The sequence below is a fragment of the Pinus tabuliformis genome, chromosome X (genome assembly GCF_031772625.1).
Source record: "Pinus tabuliformis cultivar Carrire ecotype Pingquan chromosome X, CPIR1, whole genome shotgun sequence".
NCBI lineage: Eukaryota > Viridiplantae > Streptophyta > Pinopsida > Pinales > Pinaceae > Pinus > Pinus tabuliformis.
Window position 1 is genome coordinate 96676560 of NC_142308.1, and position 25817 is coordinate 96702376.

Consider the following 25817-nt stretch of genomic DNA (forward strand, 5'->3'; position numbering starts at 1 on the left):
GGCCAAATATGCTTTTATCTTTCTTTTTAGCTGCATCAAATCTAGGGCATCATTCCAAGCCTGACCCAAGGTGTGGGCAAGGGGAAGGGGCAAGTTAACCCTTTGTGGACCCAGTGGAGAAATGTGGACACAGTTGGGAGAAATGATGAATGGGGTGATAATGAGTGGAAAGAGGGTAATATAGGTGGATAAGGGAGCGGGACCACACAACCAAAGTCGGGGTTTCCCATGAAATACCATCCCTAAAGCCATATGGTCAGTAAAAGAGATCCCACGGGACTAGAATGCAAGGTTAATATCCAAAAGGAGTCTAGGGGACAAGGGCACAAACCTAACCCATTCTTTCCACTGAATCCCGCCATAAATCTATGCCCAGAAGTGTCCATGATAAGCAAACTACAATACTCAATTACCAAATGATAAGGCATACCATTAGGTTCGGGAGGCCCACCATCAAACATACGATCATGGCAGATGGGCAAGGAACCACATGGCTAGCTCAGGTGGTAGAGAAATGGCAGGATTGCAAATGGTTTCCGTTTGGGTTTGGTCTCCCTATACGGGGTCCTAATCCTTCAGAGGGCTACATTGGCACATGTAGGGTGTGCATTGAGAGCCATGGGCCTCCATGACAAAAAATTGCACTCCATGGATCCCCACAGCCATTAAGAGATTGCTCGTGGTTCACTTATTGGACGAGGAGGATGTACCTGATCCATCATGCCCAGCTGGCCCCAAATCTACACCATACACTTGGCAGATGATCCAAGACTTGCACAATGATGTGGCATCACCTACACCATTATCCTAGCCTTTTAGGCGATCTACAGACATCTTCGATTTGTTTGGAGACCGATGAGGACACTTGTGTGCCCCCACATGTCATTTGGAGCACCACAAGTTATTAGAAGGGTCCAGTGCCGTGCCCACTTCTTTTGAGGGTCCTATTCTTCATTGTGGCACCCATGGACCTCCTTAGGCCTCTTAGAGGGCCCTACAACATGCATAGATTATTATTTGTGTTGGAAATATTGAGAGGGGGGTTGAATCAGTATTTCTTTTTAATTGTTCTTTGTATCACCAAAAAATTTATATATGGAACACAGAAATAGATAGCTGGAACATAGTTGCAGGAAGTGTCCCCCCCCTCCCTCGGTTCTAAGGCCCAAAGCGCGTCTCGTGCAGATGCGTCCAGGAAGCGTCCCCGGAAGCGTGCTTCCAAAATTCGGAAGCGCGCTTCCGCTTGTTTTGGACGCTTTCGGATGCTTCCGCCTGCTTTGGATGCTTCCTCGACGCTTCTTGGATGCTTCCTGGACGCTTCCGCCTGTTTTGGACGCTTCTGCCTGTTTGGGATGTTTGTTTTGAGTATAAATGCAATATATATATATATATATATATATAGCAGACGGTTTCGTAAATGCTTCGCTTCCTAGATTTTTGGAAAATGACGCTTCCGCGTCCCCGCTTCCAAAAAACGTCCCCGCTTCGTGCAACACTGAGCTGGAATAAATGCTTTTATTAACACAAACAGTGTAATGAAATAGATATAATATATAAATGGTTGCAATCAGTTGCCAAGCACCAACTTGGACTTTTGTGAGGCTCCAACTTCCAAAGCACCAACTTTGTTTTGCCGAGGCAATAGTTCTGCACTTAGGAGCACCAACTCCCAAGGATTCCAATCCTTTCAGTTCTGAGGCTCCAATGCCGTGGGTTCCAACCCTAACCTGGTATAAACTGTTTTGCTGTAGTTCTCTGCTCCCAAGCTTGTTGAGCTTCTGCTTCACTCCTGTTCTCCTGCTTCTCCTGCCTCTCCTGCCTCTGCCTGAACTTCGGCTTCCTCTCGCTCTGATTATACGCACACCACAACCCTTTCCTTGTTTTTCCTGTTTTATATGTTCCTAATGCCTCTGACTGTTGGTTTCCGCATTCCACTGGCTCTTCGGCTTCCTCAACGCTCGCTTCAGCTTCCTCTGTGCTGGCTTGTCCTTTGGCTTCCCTCTTCTTCATCGCTTTGGCTTCCTCTGCGCTGGCTGGTCCTTCGGCTTCCCGGCTTTTCGGTTTCCTCTGCGCTGGCTTGTCCTTCGGCTTCCTGGCTTTTCAGCTTCCTCTGTCTCTTCGTGTTCACCAACACTTCAGGGACACGTTGATTCAACAACGAGGACCGAAAATACTCAGAGAAGACTGTTGCACATTAAAAAAACTGTAACAGAGGCCCTTTTTAATAATAATGTGCATCCAGCGGACTTTATTGTTTATGGAGAGATTTTATTGGAGGGATAGTACCAACGAGGAGGCCCCACCTGCCACGTCACCATCGCAATCGCAATCGGCTTTGTTCAGGTCTACTGAACTATCAGAACCCCAATTATAAGCTTTTTGGCCTAAAAAACCCGGGCAACACAAATACTGAAATACACAGGAAATATATGAAAATCCCGACCAAAACGCTTAAGGGTGGACTTCAAAGAACTTTACACCCACATCTATAACTGCTTCGGGTCCGCCTTTGGTCGCTATCGCGAGCCCACCGTCGATCTGCGGGATCCTCAATCCAGCGGTCGATATTCATTTTCGGGTGGCCCAGAAGTACGGAGGTTACCTGCCCGAAGAAAGCGGTTTCTCTCTTTCCTCCGCCAGCCACGCGTCGCCCATTGTATGGGATCGGGCGGAGCCAACCCAATACCATTTACCGCCTAAGGCCCGCCCGAAATCCCGCTTACGAAACTTAAGTACTATAGGGCCGCTTCTAAAAATCCTTTCGGGTTCGGTCTTTATCGCTTCGGGGCTTTTCCTTTGTATTTCGGTTTTTACACCGAAACCCGCCAATACACAGAAAAACCCTTTATGCACGGAACTTAAAATTTATAAAGTCGGGTTTATAAAACCCATCGGGTCCGCCTGTGTAATCGCAATTGGCAGTAGCATGTGTTATTGGCCCCGCTCCTTTGCATCGCGGCGATGCGATATTGCGATCGTCGATCATCGCAATCGCATGTCGCATGGCCCCGGGGGTCTTTCCCTTGCCTCGTGGCATCGCCGACACCGATCCGCCGATATATATGTATTTGCCACCTCCGATAGTGTATTCCGAAATATGCACTCTTTTCCGCCTCCGATAGTGATATTGCATATATATATATGTTTTTCTGCCTCCGATAGTGTATTCCGAAATATACACTCTTTTCTGCCTCCGATAGTGATATTGCATATATATATGTGTGTTTTCGGCCTCTTTTAACTCTTCCACCTCCTTTAACTCTTTTGTGGCATATATTGCTCCCGATAGTGTATTCTTTGGCATACCTTGCTCTCGATATCGCTCCTTCTGAGCTCCGATAGCTCTGCTTGGCTTCCTCTCGCTCCTAGAATATTGCCATATTGACATCAATGACAATCTATGTCAACAATTTGACCTCTTGAGAGGCTTACTTTTTCATTTATGAGCTAGTTTGGTGGGCTTGTCACCAAAAGTTGTACTATTAGCACATTATTTTATTTTTGGGGCTTATGTAGGCCAAGGAGGCTAATTCGAACTGCTAAGTTGTGTATAAATAGGATGAGATGAGTTCATTTCTCATCATCATTTTGGTTTGGATCTTTTATCTCTCTTGAGATTTTCACACTTTTTCTAAGGATGAATTGAAGCTTTATGGATGAGTTTTGATGTGTGGATATTGGTCTATCTTCTCTTGGAGTTTCATTATTGTCAATTGTGAATGGCTGTCAGCGCAATTTATTGTGTAAATTAAGACATGTATTTTACTATCAATCCAGGTTGGTAATCTTAGAAGCAAACCACAATTTATGGACCTTTGGATAAAAACTAATATAGAAAGTAGTTATGAGAACAGAAGTGCATATTACAAATATAAATCATTCTACATAACTAAGAATGGAAATACACATTATAAATATAAATCACTCCTCACAACTTAAGCAAAACTATCTAAGTCTATTCCATAAAAACATGCATTATTGGTCAATGAAATTAGGTTATTTTAAAAAACAAGGAAGAGGTTTTCTCAAAGAGACCTGGTTGTCCTCCCTCATCAATTCTATAATGACATTGCCAATATCTAAGTAAGCATGAAAGAATGTGATGAAAGCATAAGAACTTAATCTAAGAAAACTTGAAAGAAGTGAATCTTGTTCAGTCTTAGTCCTAGCTCATGGAGAAGGGGCTCCCTCAAAGAGACCTGGTTGTCCTTCCATATTCAAGCTAATCACTAAAAGAAGCAATCTTCACTTAACACATTTCATAAAATAAATTCACATTAAAGATATTTACAAATATTCAGAGCAAATGAATATAATGAACATGGAAAACCAAACTAGCATATGCACAAATATAAATATGATACAACAAAGTGTACTTAGCTTGGATGGGGGCCCTCCAACCTTCCTGGTACACTGTTAAAATACTCAGTTACAACAACTCATTTACTCCAACAAACACAAAGAAATCATGAAACAAAAGTTGTCTTCAATTATCTCCAAAATAATAAGTTTGTCTAACATAACTCTAACTATGAATGCCTCTCTTTAAATAGGCAAAATGATAACCATATAAGCTTAAAAAGTCTAAAACAACCATCATTAATATTATCCCAATTCATCAGGTCGAAGCCATCCATTAGTTACAAGAAATCTGGAAAAATTCCAAAAAATCCTAAAACTGCCCCTTTTTAATAGGGATTTTTGGGTGACAGGTCAAGTTTGACCAACGTTGACTGGGCTTGTATTTGCTCATTTTGACCGAGCCAATAGCTGTTCATCCATCCTTGGTTCCTAAGCTTTCCAAATATGTATTCAGATCGAGCCCATGTGTCCTGCATATATCACTTTAATAGAGCTATTATGGGAATTTCCAGTTCTGTCCAAAAATGCTCTTAAAACCAATTTTCTACAAAAATATCTAAAAATTGAAACACATAATTTATTTACCTGAATATGCATAATAAGGTCAAAATAAAGCATATATGGATGATATAAGGTGGAATATGATGGAAGTTAAATGGATTTTTAATAAGCAAAATTGATCAAAATCGAGGACCAACAATGGCTGGATATACTTTATTACATGTAAGTACGTACTTTTGATGTTATTCTTGTTTACTTTTGTCATATATGTTGGACTGGGATTTTCCTTGTTCTAGGGCTAATTGATGCATGCATTTACTGCTTAATATTGTGGAATTTGTCTTTATTATAATATTTCCTTCAATGTATGGGAGCGAAATCTCTAGGGGTAAAATTTGACCTTGACAAGCCATTCTTCTTGCACATCGAAGTATAAAAGCTGCAAGGTTGCTTCTTTTTGACGTAGAAGGTAAACGAAGTGATCTTGATGCCTCCTTGACTAGGAACCAAGAAATCCTACTCTTACTGAACATAGACTCCATTTGCCCAAAGATTAAGGCACTGATCTACCAAGGGTGGTCACTAAAATCCATATTTTCTCACGTCCTTCCGGGACTAGCCACATTGGGGTAACTAGGGCATCAGTTTCCCGACAAGCTAGTCATAAAAAAAATTCGATCTCATAAGGTCTCATGCGTTGGCCTTTCCTCTAGCCCTCCTCCAATTTTGAAGCTATTTTGACGGTGGAAAAAGTCAATCCCTAGCTCCGGGATCAAAACATGCCTTGCCATCCCCAAGGCTAGTGCCTCATAGGGTCAAAAACAACATCTTTGAGTGAAAATACTTTCTTTGATCCTTTCCCCACCTTGTCTAGGGTAAGAACATCATTCATACTTTCCTCATACCCTAGACCGGGTCCACTTGGCCCTGTGTGGTCCCGCTCCTTCAAAGGACCATTCTTCAAGAACCATGTGGGATACCAATTCTAACAAGGATTTTAGGGTTTGGGGAACTCCTTCACAAAGCCTATTCCCATACACCTAACCCCGAAAATCCTCTCTTCCTTTCCATAGAATCTATACTACCTTGCTTAGTGAGCAAGCAAGCTCCATCGTTCAAACTCTTCTGAGAAAGGGTTAGTTTGGGTCATTCATGTCCATTAACTTATCATTCATTAGTGACTCCAATACATATTGGGTCTCCTCCCATCGGTGAAAGTCCGTAAATAGAAGGGAGCCTTAGCTGAGGTGACAGTGGGCTAAGTCTCCATTTGTTTCCCTTGGCCTAGCTTTTTCCCTTTAGGGATCCCCCTTAGGTCCCCGAATAATTTGAGCGGTAACAGGCCCCTTAGGGGTTACTACTTCCAGAGCCACCCTTTCACAGGGTGTGGTGTTCCAACTTGTATGAACTCTCTTTTTCATCTCATCGAGACTCATACTTGTTCTTCTAGTTGTCCTTAATATATACAATGATCTAACCTCACATCAATACTCAGTTTTTTTAGATTACTTAGCAATGATATATTAGCTCCTACAACTTACACCTTATATGTTACACACACTTATAAATGTTACACTATTCTTTCATGCACATGGTGTTATGCTCTTTTGGCTTAGTTTGCTTCACTTTAGTTGCTTTACTAGGGTCTCTTGTTTAGACATGGTGCTATGGCTTCTTATTTTGTTGTGAATGTGGTATATGTTGCCACAAATTCAACTAGGTCTTGTGATTGGTTCACAAGGCAAGGGCTAGACCTTGTAACAACAATGAAGAGATATGGGCATTATCACCTTAGCAATTCTCCTCTCGCTCTTTAGTGGAATTTAACCACAAGGGAGCTTCCTAGTCTTCACATGTAAGGATATTCTAGGTGTATGGTTCAAGGTGATGAAAATAGGCTAGGTGAAGATACTCTATATTGGACAAGGCTCAATTCTTCTTGATGAAGGAACAATGTATCACACACCTAGGCTAGATACAAACTTCTATAGACTAGGGTTTTGTGATATGCAATAATAAGGGAACACTTAGACATATGAATCCAAGGAAATGGTTTGCTAGAAGGTTGGATGAACAAAGCAATTGAGCAAACCCTCAAAATAGGCTCCATGTTAAGATTGCCAACTAGGGCCAAACTCCATGTGGGTCATCTTATTAATGGCAACCTAAGTCACCTGACACGGGGATTCGGGATTCGTGGTGTCGAATTTGGACACGTTGACCCCCCGGAACAGGACACGTAGGATTCGTTATATATTATTTTATTAAAAATATATATATTAAAAATTAGATATTTTACAGTTAACGAAGCGTGTCACTGTTTATTTACTCAACTCTCGGAGCCCAAATTTACTGTGATTCTATTATAAAATCAATGTGATGCGAGCCACTACAGTCACCACGATGTTCATAGAATTTTATTGTAAAAGCGAGGGCTATCAAGCTTTTTAATCATAAGAGCGAACCATCGAATTTTACATCAGAACAGGATCAGATTCTTTTATTAGTGTTTCCACAAAGTCTTTGCCAAGCCACTATGTAATATAGTCATGATTTGTATGGAATCACAATGCTACAGACAGAGAGCGAACAGGCTGCAAGAGAATGTGATCACGAGCCCATAAATGTGAATCTTGGACACGAGATGTGTTGCTCTCAGATCTATAATCAATCACGGAGCCCTTAAAACTTAAGTGCAGATATGTCTCATGATGTTATCCACTATAAAATATTTTACAGTTAACGAAGCGTGTCACTGTTTATTTACAGGTTGATGTTAGTAGTCAAAAATCGTGACACGCCAGTGAAAATCGTGACACGCTTGGGATTCGACGTGTCATAATAGGATTCGTCGTGTCATGTTTTTTGGACACGATTTTCGGGCGAATCGTGTCCGACACGCTAGATTTGGATTTGTGGACCCTATATAACGAATCCGGTTACTTAGATGGCAACTGATATTTTTCTTGCATCCCTTTCATCGAGAGATGTAGGATTGATCTAAAGATCATCCGATTCTGATAAGTATTCATGGAGATACGTCTAGGTCGGCCAACAACCAAATAAACCCCACTTGTGCTCAACGTTTTAGTATAAATAAAGGAGGACTTCAAGTCATTTAGACACTCATCCTCTTGGTGATCTCTTCCTCTCCACTTGTCTTTGGGTTTTGGTGGGAGGAGAGACTTAAAGAGGATACGTTGCCCTAGAGGATGCCCTATCCTATACGCTATCATGAAGGAGTCCTCTACGCTGCCCTAATGAAAATCAAGCTTCAGTCATGGGGAGATCTGTATGCTGGGCATCTAGATGTAGGCCCTATAGATGCAGCCAAGGAGGATCCTTATACGCTGTATTAAGGAGGCCTTAATAAGCCCTAGCCGCAGTCACAAAAGAGGCATAGCCGCAGTTGGAAGGAGCCCTATTGCAGGTCCTATTACGCAGCAAAAGAAGGTCTAAATACAACCCTATATCCGCAGTTGAAGGAGGCTTCTATACGCTGCACAAAGGAGGACTAAACACTGTCGAAGAAAGGTCTTAGACACAATTTAGGATGATGCCCTAGCCACTGTTATGTGCAACCCTTATTCCGCAGCAAGAAGACCTTATACGCAGCTCTAAGAGACCTGTTACAGTCATCTAAGCAACTGTCATAATGCCACATTGCTGTAGGTGACAGCGTGGCCTATTTAAGGACTGTTTGGGCAAGTTAATGTTATTCTTGAGGGGCAGTAGAATCCGCAATAAGGAGGAACTAGAGGTTGTTGTTTTAGGGCTGTTTGGATCCCTAAGCTACAACCAAGAAGTGCCCTAACCAGTCATCATGACAACATCAAAGACTGTGTCATAGAAGTGTGGTGACAGTGCAGTGATGAGGCTGTTCATGAGGACAATTTATAAGGTTGTCATTACAATGAAGAAAACTGTCCTTGTGTATATTCAGATTGAGTCAATCTTGTTGGACTCAATAATCATAGGCTTAACTTGCTGCTGGGCTAGGCTGTAGGCCATAGCCAGCAGCACAGTTTGATCTAAGGATCGCTCAAGTGGTAGAGCCTCACCTTGAAGACCTGCATTGTTGACTGTATGAAGGAAGAGCACTGAATGTTGATGACCTATCTCATAAAGCAGTGACAGCTAGTGCAACAACATGATGATTAAGAGCAGCAAGTTGTGTACAGTGTGATGAGATACAACGCAGCAGTGGAGCAACATGGTGCAGCTCAGGAACATGGTATGATGTTGTAGCATGGTGCAGCATGGTGAGGTGCAACACATGGAAGAGATGCAGCACAATGATAGGTGAAGGAGTCACCTTGGAGAATCAGTTGAAGCAACATGTCTTCAACTGATATCATGTAGAGATGACCGATTCTCTTATCTAGAAAGTCGAAGTGTTGACTTCTGTTGTAAATGTACTATCTCTCTCTCTGCTGAACTATTGAAGAACATATAAGAAGAATTGATCAAGGGTTTCCCCACATTGGGGTTTGTCCCTGGCTAGCGCCACACCTTGTGTCCTCTTGTCTTGGCATGTCTTCTACGGTTTATGATTATGTTCTATCTGCAATTTACTTTAATGCTGTTGTGATTGCTAATCTAGAAAAGATATTGAGCTAACTATGAAAATTGAAATAAATTGCATAGAACATACCTAAACTTAACAATTCTCCTCCCGCTCTTTAGTGGAATTTACCCACAAGGGAGCTTCCTAGTCTTCACATGTAAGGATATTCTAGGTGTATGGTTCAAGGTGATGAAAATAGGCTAGGTGAAGATACTCTATATTGGACAAGGCTCAATTCTTTTTGATGAAGGAACAATGTATCACACACCTAGGCTAGATACAAACTTCTATAGACTAGGGTTTCATGATATGCAATAATAAGGGAATACTTAGACATATGAATCCAAGGAAATGGTTTGCTAGAAGGTTGGATGAACAAAGCAATTGAACAAATCCTCAAAATAGGCTCCAAGATGAGGCTAGCCTAGGGTTATGGTTTCTAGGGCACAACAATTGACTAGGAGAGGATGATGTTAGCCTTATTAAGGGAAAATTCACTGCCACAAAGGCTAGATTTTGCATTTGAAGGGAGTAAGGAGATAAGTCTTGAATTTTTATTACACCAACATGCATCCAATTGCACTAGAAACAATTCGACCCTAGGAAAAACCCTAGTAGCTTACCTTAGGAAGCTTAAGAAAATATAAAAGAAGGAAACATTTTACTTTTAGGAGGTTTTTGATCAACACAAATTTTACTAGTGCGTAATTCTACTTGGGTGATGGAGTCTTAGGGTAATTATTAAAGATAAATGACAATTGATTGGACTAAGGGGGGAAATTCATTTTTCCACTCTGTAAAACCTTAACTATTTGTTTTGCGATGGGAGATATAAATAGGAGATGCACACTAGGAGTTCTCCTATGGATTTCAAGGAAGAAGTGTTTAACGTGCAAAAATTAACCAAGATTTCCCACCAATAATATGCTTTTAGTTATCGATCATAGAAATTATGCTAGCATTAATTCATTTACATGCAAAACAATAAAAATCAACAATTAACTTACAATTTTTTCCATGAAAAGGCCTTCTTTCAATTCCAAAAAGACATCTCCTATGCAAAAGCAAATCTCCAATAGCAAATACTCCATAAAACTCACATCTCCACAAGTAGAAATTAAACAAAGACTAAGTTGTGCCCTAGAAGAGTGGCCAAATCCTCTAGTGTGACGAATGGTGACAAGTGAGGGATCCTCTATATATATGAGGTCTATCCCTCTTGTTTACAAAATAAAATTAGTCTATAAGACCTAAAACAAGTTTAATTTTTAGCATTCATCAAGATAAGGGGTTACTGGCCAACCCCATAACTCAAATCAACATAATAATGCCACAAAAGCCCACATGTGTGGGTTGATATCCTCTATAAGCATGATGTCATGTTGTTTTTGGGCCGTAAATGCTATGAAAGTGCATGGATGGGCTAGTGAGATGTCCTATCATCATAATAAACTCCAATCCATGAGGGGAAGCCTTCAAGAAGGGCCTCAAAATGCCTCCAAGTGTCAAAACCATGCTTTGGGTGCCCTATGTCACCCTCTCAAGGGCGAGATAGGTGACATGACATCCTGTCTGTTGAATGTTGGGGCTCCAAGTGCAAGTACAAACCCTTCCTAGCCATCTCGCGGATGACCATCATTTGGACTTTGAATCAAGCAGTGCCCATTAATCAATGTCAAGGACAACCCGGGGGCATGATGGGTCTACTAGGTACAACATCAAGAATATCCAACACCAAGCAAGAGGAGCTCAACGTTTGAGCATCTAGGGGTGCTCTGAGGTGTCAGTCATCTACTGGAGTCATCAAAGTGCCCAACGCTTTGATTCAGAGGGGAAACACTACATTTGCAAGGTCATCACTGCTCTCTGGAAGTATAAAACGACTTGGGTATGATGTGTAGTGGAAGCATGAAATTTGCCCTCAAGGTCTTTGCTGCTTTGTGAAAGACCACTTGGCAAAACCATCTCAAAATCAAGTGAAAGTCACCAATCATTAAGGATAATAACCATAGATGCATCATAGTGGACAATACTTAATTGTTAAGGGCATAATAACACTTCAAACTAATATCACCTTCAAATATCTAAGTAGACCAAGTCCCATAGAAGTGTTGCCTACCTATGTTAGGGATGGCTGTGTTACTGCTCAAACTAGCAAGGAACCTAGGAGGGGATCCTATAAAGCAGCTACTAGGTCAAGGGGCAACAATGGAGTGATAACCCACTATCACCTCAGCTAAGGCTTCTTGCTCTTTACAGACTTTCACCGATGGGAGGAGACCTGATATAAGAGGAATCACGAGGATGAGTAGATCAGTGAATGGATAGAGGGTGATTCCTAGAGCCTATTCACAAGAGAGACTCAATTATGTGGCTTACTTGCTTAAGAAGCAAGGTGATGGGCTCTCTGGGAAGGGCTAGGAGGATACTTAAGCCTAGGGTTTGAGAATATCTCTTGACAAGAGGCTTCCTAGGTCTAAGGATCCTTGTGGAGAAATGGCTTAGATGTAATCCTTGTAGAATATGAGTTACAAAGTTGTGGGACCATAAAGAAGCCAAGCAGACCCAAACTGGGTCAAGCGTATGTTGTTGATCACTCAAAGAGGGGCTTGACCTAATTAGGGAGGAGAATAGGATCAAATGACTAATTCACTTTTGAGATTTGAATGCAATGATCCAAATGAGGACACACACCCAAATCAACCTAGGGAGAGAAGTGATCCTCGAGCTAGGGCTTGCGATATCTCGAGATTCCATCGTCGGAATTGCTTGAAATTTAGAGGACCCCTTGAGAAGATCTTAGCGCAATTGTGAACCAATTTTCAAGTTGTTTGGATGGCTACAAAAAATTTCGCTTGATGCCCTAGGTGATCCTCTAGGGTTAGGCCTAGAAATTGGAAAAGTGAGGAAAAGAGAGGTAAATTTGACCACCAAAGGGATACGAGGATCAGTGCCTTATTGCTTGGGCTTAATGGAGTCAAGATACACATAGATCATGAAATTTCATGAGCTAAGGAGCCCTAATTGACCTTTGCTAGCCTCTCCAAGGGCAACAACTAGGTCAATAGAGATTTATACTTCAAATTTATGAAGGAGACAAAGTTTCGAGGTCTTTAACCTAAGAGGTGCCTCTAGGAACATTTGCCCAATCCTTGAAAGGTCAACACATGCATTTAATTACTTATTCAAGGTCCTAGAAGAATTTCGCATTACATTTAACCCATACAAGAATAAAGATAACAATGTGCATACAATTAACTAGTAAGATAACAAGAATAACATCAAAATTTCAACTTACATGAGAGAGAGAGTATATCCATTTATCAGCTTCGCATTAGAGAAGCTCCAAAGACAATATCGAAATCCAAACATCATAGTGCATCAAGAAAAGCTCCAAAAATTCATCCCAACAAAAAGTGCGGAAATCTCATAAGAGATGCTAATCCAATCCAAGTGATCTTGATCAAAATGAATCATCTGACTTCTATTTACACAATGACTAAGGAGTTCGATTTGCCTAATTTGGCTTAATTGAGCCCCAAATAATAAAATAATGTGCAATAATAACATGCCTTAGTGACAAGCCCACCAAGATAGCTCAAAACACAATAATAAGCCTCTCAAGAGGGTCAAATGATCAATAAAGTAAGTCGTTGGCCCTTTGAGGAGGCCTAATGAAGTCTAGAGTGTGCCATGATGCGAGAATGGACCTCATACATAGTGTACAAGGGGTTGGCTCCTTATTATCCAAGCAAATCCCCGTGGTGCCCCCAAGTGGGTGTGGAGGGCACAAGGACATCCTCATGGGTCTCCAAGTGGATAGAAAGTCCCTGTAAACCATCTGTAAGGGCTCGAATAATGACATAATGCCCCCTTTTGGACCTCAGATCATCTGCCAAGTGTGTGGTGCATATGTGGAGCCGATTGGACATGGTGAACCAGGTGCATCATCCTCATCCCAAAGTTGGAACACGAGCAATGAATGAGTGGTATTGGGGATCCATGAAGCACTCTCTGCTATAGTGGAGGCACATGGCTTCCAATGCTCACTCTACAAGTGCCAATGTGGCCCTCAAGAGGGCTAGGACCCCGTATAGGGAGACCAAGCCCCAAATAGAGACTCGCCTGCAATCTTGCATGAGATCCAATGTGTCGCCTTGCCCTCCAATACAACAAATCATTAGAATAATCAAATAAAAGAGCTTACAAGTCATGGAATCAATGGGGCAGTTCATGGTGGCATGCCCTTCCATAATGGACTTTGGCATGTACAAGTGTCTCCAAGCTCAATGAGGGGTTTAACCAAGGACCCTATTAGGTGGTTTCATCGTTTAGAGGGGGTGACATGTCCATGGTACATCCCTCAAGTGGTAGGTGGAAAATGATAAAGTAATGGAACAGAGTGGGGATCATGGGAATCATCTAGACTATATGTTATGGTACAAGGGTATCTATAATAAGGGAAGTCCACACTTGGGTATATGAGTGTAGGAGGGAGCAAATCGTGGTACATGAGTTACCCCAACCTTTGTTTTCCCACCCTTCTTCATATGCCTTTTGCATTTGATGATTTTTCTTCCTAACTGCTCGGGGCTCCATGGGATGAGAGCATGTTGTGTAATATATAGCAGTGGATACCCCCTTAAAGTGGGGCAGTTCATCGCCCACTAGGGGTTGGAACAATCATGGGTTCCTTAATGATGGAGGAAGCTCATCTAGGGCCCATAGGAACCAAGGTGATGGCCATGGATAAGGGGTAGAGCTCATGTTTGGCTTTTGCCCACATGCTAAATTTGTACGTCCCAACCATCTTTTGCATTTTGTGGTACATTTCATATTGAGAGTGGCCAAACTATGTTTTTTCTCTTCTTTTTAGTTGCATCAACCTCCGGACATCGTTTTGGGTCCAACCCAAGGTGTGGACAAGGGGAGGGGGAGGCTAACCCTATGTGAACCCGGATGGGAAAAGAGATGAATGGGGCTAAAATGAGTGGAAGGGAGTGATGTATATGGTGTCGGGAAGCAGGACCACACAACCAAAATTGGGGTTTCCCTTGTAGTGCCACCCCTAAAGCTAATGGCCAATAAAGGAGATCTTATGGGATTAGGATACAACGCTAACCATGAGATCGAGCAGTGGAGACAAGACTGCAAACCAAGCCCACTCTTTCCACTGAATCCTCCCATCAATCCATGCCCAAAAGTGCCCATGACAAGTAAGGAAAATTACTCAACTATACCAATGAAAAGCCATACCTTCGAGGTCGGGAAGCCCACCTTCAAACATACAATCATAACAATTGGACAAGGAACCACATGGCTGGCTCAGGTGGCGGAGATAATGGCACATCGAGCTACCTGGTGGATACAAGGGGCTGCTGGATACCGACTGAGGTCCATCTAGGAGAAATTTTTTCTCCTATATGGGTAATAGGCTGTATGGTCAACTCTATTAGGTGTTTCCTTCCCCTAAGGAGAGGTGACATGTCCTAGGTCAACCCTTCAATCCTTAAGTGTTTGTGATAATAATGGCAATGGATGGGAAAAACTTCAAGGCAATGTGCCATGGTCAAAGGATCATTCGATGGAGGTTCATCATCCTGAATGTATAGATGTAAGGAGAGAGCAATCATGGAGGCATGAGTTACCCATGCCCTCAACCTGCTTTTTCGACCCCTTTGGTGCGCCTTTTACTTCTTCTTGATAATGCTTTGATAAGGAGCATATATTAGGTGTCCAAGATTGTTTTTAATGAATTAGCATTTATTTACCCCTTAATGATGAGTCAACTTCTTGCTCATCAGGGTTGGGACATCCAAGGGTTCCTTTATTATGTGATGGAGCATCAAGTGCTCAAGATTTGGGTGATGTCTAATGAAGGGGGTAGAGCTCATGCTAAGATTTTTCCCACGTGCTAATTAATGTTCTGCCCATCTTTTGCATTTTAATTTTCTTTTTCTTTCATTGTAGCCATTTTATGCTTTTTCCTTTCTTTTAGCTACATCAACCTATAGGGCAATTTTTTCGGCCCAAACTCAAGGATGTGGATATGAGAGTGCCTATCCCAATGAAACAATGACAACGAACCCAAAGGATGGATATGAAATCTAGGGAATGGTGGAAAGTCGTAAGTATGGAAAAGTTATGGACATGCTACATCGATCCAAGTCTCCCAAGTAGTGCCCTCCTAAAACCCTAAGGCCTCAAAGGAAGTCCCACTAGAGTAGGGTCAAAAACTAACGTTCTTGGTAAGGTGAGAGAACGAGTTTACTAGCAAGGTCCATCAATCATCCAGATCACCCCTTGATCCATGATAGAATGCCCAAAACATTAAGTGAAAGCACATGATTGCAAAGTGGTTAAAGTACTCACTGAATGGTGATCCACCTTTCTTCAAGAGGAGTGCAGGATGGTGAGAGTTGTTTGATCGGTGCAAATGGTGGAGAAAAATGGCATATCATCATGTACTAAGCAAATGTAGGGTTGTTGGTTGGCTTCACCGTCCATAGAGGGAGAAATTTTTTCTTCTATGGGATTACCCACTTTTTGGTGGGTAACAGTATACACTTGGTGTAATCTAATAACCTAAGTTGCACGAAACGCTGAAATATCTAGAAGTTTTAGAAACGAAGACGACCAGAAACGCGACCCCCAGAAAATGGAAATGCGGCCGAAACGTTATATATATATTATAAATAATCAATATTAAATAAATTATAACACATTATTTTGCAAGAAAAGAAAGAATGAGACATATAAATGACATTTTAGAAGGAAATCCAAATTTATATTAACTCCAACAGATGATTACATGATGCAAATATCCAAAATTAGCCTTTATAGATGAGGCTTTACATCCAAGACTCCAAAATCAGCCTTTATATGTGAGGCTATATGTGCTAAAACTGAAATAAAACATGAACTAAAGACAATCATGGCTACATTAACATATCATTACTAATACAACTCCTCATCCTCATCAGCAAAGATAGAACAAGATGCTTGTTCAGCAGAAGAGGCAACTCTACTAGTGCTTCCAGATGCACTTGCATCACCACTGGCACAAATATCAAGAGCAAAAAGAGAGAGCTCTAAATCTGGACATTTTGCATCCACATCCCATTCTTTATGAGGTCCACTTGTATATTCTTCACCCCTACGAGACACAAGGTGTAGGTTTGAATGCACATATACAAGGTCCTCTGCCTTCAACGATCCAAACTTGTTGCACTTCACACTATGAATGAAATCATAGGTGCTCCAATTCAATTTTGCTGATGAAGAGCTTGCCACTTGTGATAGAATACAAGTGGCAAGACTTTGCAAATGAACACCACTTGCCCCATGACAAGTCCACCACTTAACTGGGTCCATGGTTCTCCTCTCATCCAAACCTGATATGTCTGCAAAAATCCTCTAATCCAACAACAAAACAGGCAAATTCTTGCCTTACATCAGTAAGGAAGCTGGAAATATCCTCTGGAAGGCTTTCTTCACTCCATTGGCCGTCTCCTTGTCCTTATGTGGAGCCTTCCTCTTTCCATTGCTTTCAGCAATGAATTCTTCATCATAAAATTTTGAATTCAGAGCATGTGTCAAAGTGTGAAATGGAGTGTTGAAGCCATTCCACCTGGTAACAATAATGGACCTCACTTGTTCAGCAAAATCAAAATCCACAAAAAGAAGAGTGGGAGCCTCCTGTGTAAAATTTACACAGTGTTTTTAACCATGGTATCCATGCCATCATAAACCTCTCTCCTAACAAAGGTTTCTCTATGTTTGCAACTCGATGAAGATCAAATGTAGATGATGTGAACTTGAGCAAGAAATCAATCTTGCTCCACTAATCTTCATTAACCAACACCCTCCTTACCATACTTTCCTTCTCTGAATTTGCCTGTCTCTACTCGGCCCAAGTTGGACCCACCACCATACTCATTAATGCTTTTTTAACATCAACAAGACGACACAACATGGTGAAGATTGAGGCATACTGTGTCTCAACAACTTTCAACAACTCCAATTTGGAGAATTCTCGATATATTGCTCGAGATTGGTGGTGGTCGGTGATGAATTTTATAATCTCCCTAGCTTGCCCTGTGACCTCCTTAATCCATTCTGTTTTTTTGCCTCAATCTCTTCTAAAATCAGATTCAAATTGTGGACAATGCATGGAGTCCAAAAACTGTGACTGTATCTACTCTCAACAATCAAGCCTACAACTTTGCAAACAAGTGCATTATTTGTGATAAATTGCACCACATTTTCTAACCCTACTTGTTAAATAGCAGAAATTAAAATATCAACAATGAACTTACTATCCTTTATCTCACCCGAACAATCTTCTGGTTTGATGAACATGGCTCTTTTTGGTGATGTTGCAATGACATTAATGAAAGGCCTGCGTCTTGTATCAGTCCAACCATCTGAGATAATAGAAACCCCTATACTACCCCATGACCTACGAATTGGTTTGAGAACATCATCAAGATGTTGCTTCTCTTTTTTCAGCAAAACTGTTACGAATTTTTCATAGTTTGAGCCCCTGTAACCTTGAGGAGCTTTGTTAATTGCTCTCACCAAATCCTACCAATATAGGGATTGAATCACATTAAAGGGGATGCCACAAGTGAAGATGGCTCTTGCCACTCTTGAGTCAGCTTCTTCTCTCCCTTGAATATCAAGCATTTTCACCAATCTGCTGTCTTGAATTGGAGTTGATGGCTTTGATAACTCTTCTTCTACTCCTAGTGCCCTCCTCTTTCTTGCTTCCTGAACAATCCTTGGCTCAACACTGTCAGATATGCGAGGATTGGTAGTGCCCATGCCGATTTTGCTTCTTTGATCCTTCCATCTTTGAGCATCATCACTCTCTTTCTTGAATTTAGCCCTTACCTCTGTATTTTTGGTATGTGCACACACATCAATACCCTTTATCTCTTCATGCAAAATGTGAGCCTCCACTCTTGTGTAAGAGCCCTTGAAGGTCTTTTCATTTTTTCACAAATTGCACTTCCATTCTCATGTACCACTGGAACCCATCTGCTTCACTTTGGTAACATACTTCCATAGAAGATAATATTCTTGATGCCTACTTGCTTGAGTGGGCTTAGGGGCACTTGAAACACAACTTTGAGAAGCCATGATTGCTGCAAAATTACAATAATACAAAATGAAATACTCACCCAATTTAGGGGCACTTGAAACACTACTTTGAGAAGCCAAGAATGATGCAAAATTAGGAAGTGAAAACTCACCCAACTAGATGCTGCTCACGCTCCAAAACACAAATAAACTCCTTGCTGTTGCTATAGGAAGCTCATCTTGCAAAACAATGTGTGAGAAATGAGTGAATGAAGTGCCTTTTTAAAGAAAAGAAGAGGCTCATAGTGTTTCTAGAGAGTTCTATTCTTCTCATCTTTTAGAGAATACCATTTGTAATGTTTTTATTAAATTTAGCCAACAATCACATAAAAATTAGTTTATTAGTGTGTTTTGGTGTTAGATCGGGCTCGCGCCCTCTTTCCACAAGTTGAGATGGCTGAAAAAGGCTTAAAAAAATGTTTATATTTCTTTTTTGCTGCCGAAACTTAGACTGTTGCGGTCGAAACTCCGCCGAAACGCCGCCAACTAAGTTGCACGAAGCGCCAAAACGTTTCGGAGTTTTCGAAACGGGTACTTTAAGAAATGCCATCTCCCAAAAATGGAAACGTTGGCTGAGACGTCGTCTGAAATGTCATATGTTTATATATATAAAAATAAATTTATAAATAAGTGAATAACATAATATTTTGCAAGAAAAAAGGGAATAAGACCCATAGATGACAATTTAGAAGGAAAACCAAGTCTATATTAACTCTCATATATGATTACATTATGGTCGAGTTTCAGAGTTTCAGGTATGGGTATGTCCCGAAACGTCGGGTTCCTAGAAGTTTCGTGCAACATAGGCTACTGGTTGTACCATCCGGCGTTTCCAAATTGCGAAATGTCGTACGACACAACTGACGGCATTTCAACGATGTTTTAAGTTCGTTTCAGCGTTTTGGGCCGTCTTGGGTACTAGTACGCCACTGAAACTAGCGTTTCTTGCAACATACCTAATAACACTTATTAATGCTAACGATTTTATTATTTTGCTTCGTCATACCATGGTGGACATCATTTTCCTTTATATAAGTGTTGTAATCTCTTGGGTTAAGTTGTACCACTAGAGATTTGGTTGATGTAACATCTCTCATATCCCAAACCATACCTAACACTATACATCTTTCCATTCACTCCCATTCCATTGATAAAAAATTATGTTTGCTTATGTTTGACTTATGATATGTCATTTTTTAAAGTTCAAAGCAAAGTAATGAAGACCCATGTGTAAGATCCTTCAAAGTCAAAAGAGTGAAAGTGCGCGAGGTAGTTGTCGCATAAAAAAGTTAAAATAAAGATTAAAATTTCTAAATCACCTTACTACAAGTCTCTTAACCCCAAGTCCTATGCTTAATAGTGCATATGAAGGAAAGAACTATGAAAGAAAAATAAACAAAGAAAGGGGTAGTAAAACAAAGCGTTGAGGTGGCAACTCTAAGCTTAACACACCTTCATGAAGGCCATCATGGAATTGATGAAGATTCCTAGGTCTTAAAAGCTAGCTACTAACTTATCCTTTCAAACATTATCCATCATATGGCCTACTACTAACTTAGTGATCTTGAAAATACTTCTTTGTTTTAGGATTTTTCACATGTAATAAGTGTTAAGGTTCTTTCTCCCATGGTAATACTTACTCTTGTTCTAACCTGCATGATAGAGTACTAGTAGCTACTACATTTGATTTCTTGATTTGATTGAATTAACCTTCCAGACTACGTGACTAAACAATTTAAAACCAAGATGTCAACAATCTTTAAACCAATGTTTTAAAACTAGGCCGTTCTGAATCAAATTCGGCTCGGTATAACTAGCTAGATCCCTGCCCAGGTCGGCTAGGTAGAAAAGCTAGCCCGGTGGCCAGTCCGTTACCGAACCGGCTGAGCCGGACACCGATTTGGTAATGGACCGACCGGTTCGACCGAGCCTGTCTTAAACCAGCCAAGCTAGTCTGCAGGGAAAAAAGGCAGCAACTCGGACTCACTCAATTTTTTTTGATTTTTTTTCTTAATGCCTCTACCCCTCTCCCAAGCTTATAAAAGTGATCCAATCCCCTCACATTTACTCACTATCTCATTGCATTTGTGAGGAGTTTGTGAAGAGTTGGAGTTGGTTTTTGGAGCAGTAGTGAGGAGGAGCCATGGTTTTCCCAGATTAACTCTAATTCAAAGTCTGAGCCAAATGATCTTGCCTTGTTTAGCAGTAGTGACTAGTGATGTTTTGTTGTAGAGGCCATTTAGAGCCTCCTTGGTTATGTGTTTTTGTTCTGATCTCTATATATTACATGTATTGGACAGTGCACTGGGTGCCATTTTGATATAATAGATATATTCATGAGCATACTTTGATCATATGTTGTCTTCTCTCTATATTCTAATGCTTTGAGTTTGGAAACATGAATGAAAATCTTTAAAAATATGTTTTTTCATAAAAAAATAAATATTTAATGTATTTTTTACAACGACCGAGTCATTGAAATCAACTAGGCCGAGTCGATACCGAGTCGGAGTCAGAGTTAGAGTCGACCCTCGGCCGGTTCCGAATCCGAGTCAGAGTTTTAAAACTATGCTTTAAACATTCCACACAGTTAAAAACCAGAAAACCCATTTAATCAACAATTGATAGCAAAAGCATATGCAATGAATACAATTTATCGTAGATACTAGTTTGATGCTTAATTCTAGAAGCATATTTGTGTACTTCTTTTTCCTGCTAAGTGTTCAGCTCTTCTATTTTGTGGCAGTATCTAAGCAGAGAGAGAAACAAGAGACTCAAATTTCAAAGAATGCTCAGTTTCGTGCAATACGACCAAGTCCTGATATCCTTTCTTATGTCAGCAATAATGTATGTCTTGGCTGTTTGTCGTTTTTTGTTTTTTCAAATTTTTGTTGATGTTGATCCTTTAAGTTTAATTTGCAGTATATATATGGATCTTTTTGTTGCTTTTACTATTTAGCAATAATTAATCTCCTGCTATCTCTGTCAGCTTATAGGTCGTAGGCGTTCAAAAGAGTTGATGGATGCAGGCTACAATATCAAACTTTCTGCTTCGCTTGATAACATTCCTTTTTCAGAAAGTACAGAACGGGAACCAATTGAGGAAAATGTCTGTTTTTTCTTCTCAATTCCATCTCTCTACAGATGTAATGTTTGGAATTTGCAAGCTTTCACACACTCACATATGAAGCAAAGAAAGATGATATTTGAGACCTTGTTAAGTGTATCTTGTCTTTCCCTAATTTATAACACATAAAATGTGAGAAAGGATACATTTAGAAATGCTACTGAGTTTGTGTGAGCTATTAATCAAATGGTCTAATCACCTCCCATTTTTTAAGTGAAAATATGCTTGATGTAGTTGGAACAGTTACATACAGGTGAACAGAAAAGGTGTATGACTAAATTAAACAATGAAATACCTTCCTAGGAGGGACACAGGATCTGTCTTTGCTCATTCCATATTACCAATCATGTCTATAAATACAAGTCTGAAAATGAGCATCTTATTTTCCTAAAGGTGGTCCTAATTTTGCATGTGTGTTTTCACAGACATACCATATACTTCTAGTTACACCATATTCAATTTGCCCAACTATGTTATGATGGATTTGTTCACCAGAGCTCATTTCCTTCATTCTGGCATGTCTTGTTTTCTGGAGTTGTAAGCTGTCAATAGTTGTTATGTGCTTGTTGATTAGAATGTTAACTGAGTTATTTACTCGGATATTTTTCTTAATGTAAATTGGTTTTGTCGACCACAGCCATAATCTCTCACACTGAAGCTGTACCCTAAAGATATCTGAAATTGCCCATTAGTAACCTATCATGATAATTTGTACCAAAGACGTTGCTTTAAGGTTGATGCTTTTTATTATTTATAGATAGTTCGATGTTGTAAACAGGTATTGAAGACATTTGTAAATATGTAAGTAAATGATTGTAACAAAGGAATTCCTTGGACAAGTACAAAACAAGATATTTGAAGAAACAGTTGTCTGAATGAGATATGTGAAATTATACCCTTGAAAGCAATTCCTTAGAATGTTTTTTCGGAGTTTGAGTGTTTTAAGAATGACATCTTGTCTTTCACCTGCAGGTGTTTAGAAATAAACTACAGTTTTTTGCTGCTGCAAAGATCGCCTCATCTTTCCCACCAGCTAATCTGCCAGAAATAGCCTTTGCAGGTAAATGTCTTATGGAAAACCATATTTGCAGCGCCCTAGAATATTTCTTACATAAAATAATGCAAATTTGCCTAATTTAGGTTTAATTCTTATTGCTTTTACAAGCACTGGAAAATTCTCTACATCTATTTCAATAAGATAAAAATCCATACTTATTAGCTAAGATTGTTTGTTTCTCAAATCTTCTCTTAGTGCGCTCTGCAACCCAGGGTGTAAGAGATGGGTCACAGCCATGGGAATGTCAGTTAATTAAAATAAAAAACTATTGATGTCCAATGTCTAACTATTAAAAAGAGAAAAAGGAGCTGACCATTTATTAACTACCACAATGACAAAAACGAGCATAGAAGCGAGGTGCACTTTACAATGTTGAGTTTTGTAGCTCAGGTGGGTATTTCTGCACAGGACTTGTGACTAGACGTGCAGAAGTCGCCTACATTTTCCTTAGAATGCTTGCTCAAATGTGAGCAAGTTGCTAATATAACTTAGCTTAAGTCTAACTTGGGAAAATTCACATATTAGTATGTTGGCTTATTGAGCTAAAAGAACTTAGGAAAAGTAAAGTAATTTACTTAAGCGAGTAAGTTTTAAACGTAGCCGTTGATCTCATGTGAGGCGAGATCTAATTTCGGCCATCAATCACTTTGAGATTAGTGCTAAGGTTAGGGATTTAACTCAATGTAAAGTTATAAAAGCAAGGATGAGGAGGGGAGAATATAAAATACATCAACACAAGATTGACAGTAGGATCTCAGTGAGCATTGTATTGGGTCCAAAGGAGCGCAAAGAGGTTGGAGATCTAGATATGCAGGAAAGATCGAGCACCGATCTAGGGCATGTTACCCACCAAAAGTGGGTACCCCTAGGAGAGCATTTCTTCTATTCATCTTATTCCAGTCGGCAGCTAGCAACGCCTAAGAGCCACTGAGTAGCCAACATGATGTATCACTTTATCTCCACCACCTGCATCAGTTGTATGTTTCCTCGCCCATTTGTCAATAACACATGTTAGAAGGTGGGCAACTAACATAGCCCCTCCTTTTGTCCACATATCTGGGTCGGGCCTAGAAATGTTGCCCTGGAGGTTCATGAAGCTAAAAGAAAGTTAAAAGCATATTGTGGGCACAAGCAAGAAACGAAAGAAAAAGAAAATCATAAAATGCAAAAGATGGTCGAGACATTTAATATAACACATGGGGAAATCCAAGCATGAACTCTATCTCTTATCTTTATGGCCATCACCCTGGTTCCTAGGGCTACTTGTCGCTCCATCATATCTTTAAAGAAACCCATGCAGATCCCAACCCTTGGTGGGCGATGAACTGCCCCACCTTTAAGGGGGTAATAACTACTTTTCATCATACATGACACGCTCTCATTTCCTAGAGATTCAAGTAGTTATACAAAGAAAAAAAATCAAGAAAAAGCAAAAGGTAAATAAAGAGGGGTGGAAAAGCAAAGGCTAGGGTGACTCAGGCATCCACAATTGCTCCCTCCCCACATCTGTATACCGGTACCCAATATGTGTACTTCCTCATTATTGCTATCCTTGAACCCATGGCATTTGGCTGTGAGATCCCTTCATCCCCATCCATTCATCATTATTCATATGCCACCTATTGACTAAAGGACTTAGCAGGGACATGTCTTTCTCCTTAGGGGATAGGAACATCTAATAGGATTTTTTATTAGCCACTCCTACCTAGGGAGGTAATACTAGATCGTGATCGAAGCCCCAAATTTGAAAGAGAAGCCCCATATGAAGTCTCAATTTTCCCTTGACTCACAAGCTTGGTTCACTTAGATGCACTAATGATTAATTGTACCTAATGGTGAAGATGCAACACTAGACATTGTGTGTGATTGGGCGGTCATTTCCATCATAGGTTGGGCAACTTAACTGGGGCCCAAGTTCACTGGAGGAGCATATGACACCCTACAAGTGAAGCGTTGAGAGCCATGGGATTCCTATCACTTGCAGAGCATCACTCCATTCCATGGGTACCTACTGCACCCCAACACTCTACGCTTTGCCCTACATTATTCATGAGATGATGCACTTGGATTAGTGTACCACCATCTAGCGTAGCAATACGTATAGGCCGTGGCGGTTGATCCAAGGCCTAGATGAGGTTTGTATCACCCCTTGAGACATGGGAGGGCTAGCACCATACTCTGACCCCTCAACGTTGGAGCAAAACCAACTTATCTTATCATCAGGAAACCCATGAGACCCATTTTGTACCTGTTGCAGCTTGCCACACACACCTAAGTTAGTGAGAAAAGCCCTTAGCCCCATGAGTTGTGGTTGGTGGCAAATTTAAGAGATGGTGCTGTCACCTATTCCCAAATCTCTCTCAGTTTAAGCTCTCTCCTAGGTAAGCTACGGGAGGTGGTCCCTATTACCCACCATTTTGTGGGTGATATCCCTAGGAGATTTTTTTTTCTCCAAGATGGTCCTCAGTTGGCAGCGAACAACCCCTTGCAGCCATCAACTAGATTGATGTGCCATTTCTTCGCCACCTAAGCCAGCGATGTGGTCCCTCACCCATCTGTCATGATCATATGTTTGAAGGTGGGCCTCCCAAACCCAAAGGTATGTCTTGTTATTTGGAAATTGAGTATTCTAGTTTATTTATCATGGAAGCTTTGGGCATGGATTAATGGGGGATTCGGCGGAAAGAGTGGTCTAGGTCTATGCTCTTGTCCCCTAGGTCTCTTTTGGGATGTTAACCTTGCACCCTAGTCTTGTGGGATCTCTTTTACTGACTTATTGGTTTCAGAGATGGTATTACATGGGAAACCCCAATTTTGGTTGCGTGGTCCCGCTCCCCGATTCACATATATTACTCCCCTTGCGCTCACTACACCCCTAATCATCTCTCCTCCCACCTGGGTCCACATTCGTCCACTAGGTCCACATAGGGTCAACCACCCCCTCCCCTTGCCCCACACTTTGGGTCGGGCTTGAAATGATGCTTGGAGGTTGATGCAGCTAAACGAAAAAGAAAAAAAAGCATAATTGGCCACATTCAACAGGAAATTGTACCATAAAA

The 25817-nt window shown here is 40.8% G+C and overlaps 1 protein-coding gene across 2 annotated transcripts in view; it reads left to right on the forward strand.

Moving 5' to 3' along the window:
- The window catches only part of LOC149138578 (P-loop containing nucleoside triphosphate hydrolases superfamily protein), a 295440-nt gene that overhangs the window by 62362 nt on the left and 207261 nt on the right, over positions 1 to 25817 (forward strand). For both annotated transcript variants that reach the window (XM_089448493.1, XM_089448494.1), the window contains exons 3-5: positions 21321 to 21421; positions 21564 to 21683; positions 22674 to 22761. In XM_089448493.1, coding sequence (XP_089304619.1) covers positions 21321 to 21421; positions 21564 to 21683; positions 22674 to 22761 — 309 coding nt within the window. The remainder of the gene's footprint in view (positions 1 to 21320; positions 21422 to 21563; positions 21684 to 22673; positions 22762 to 25817) is intronic.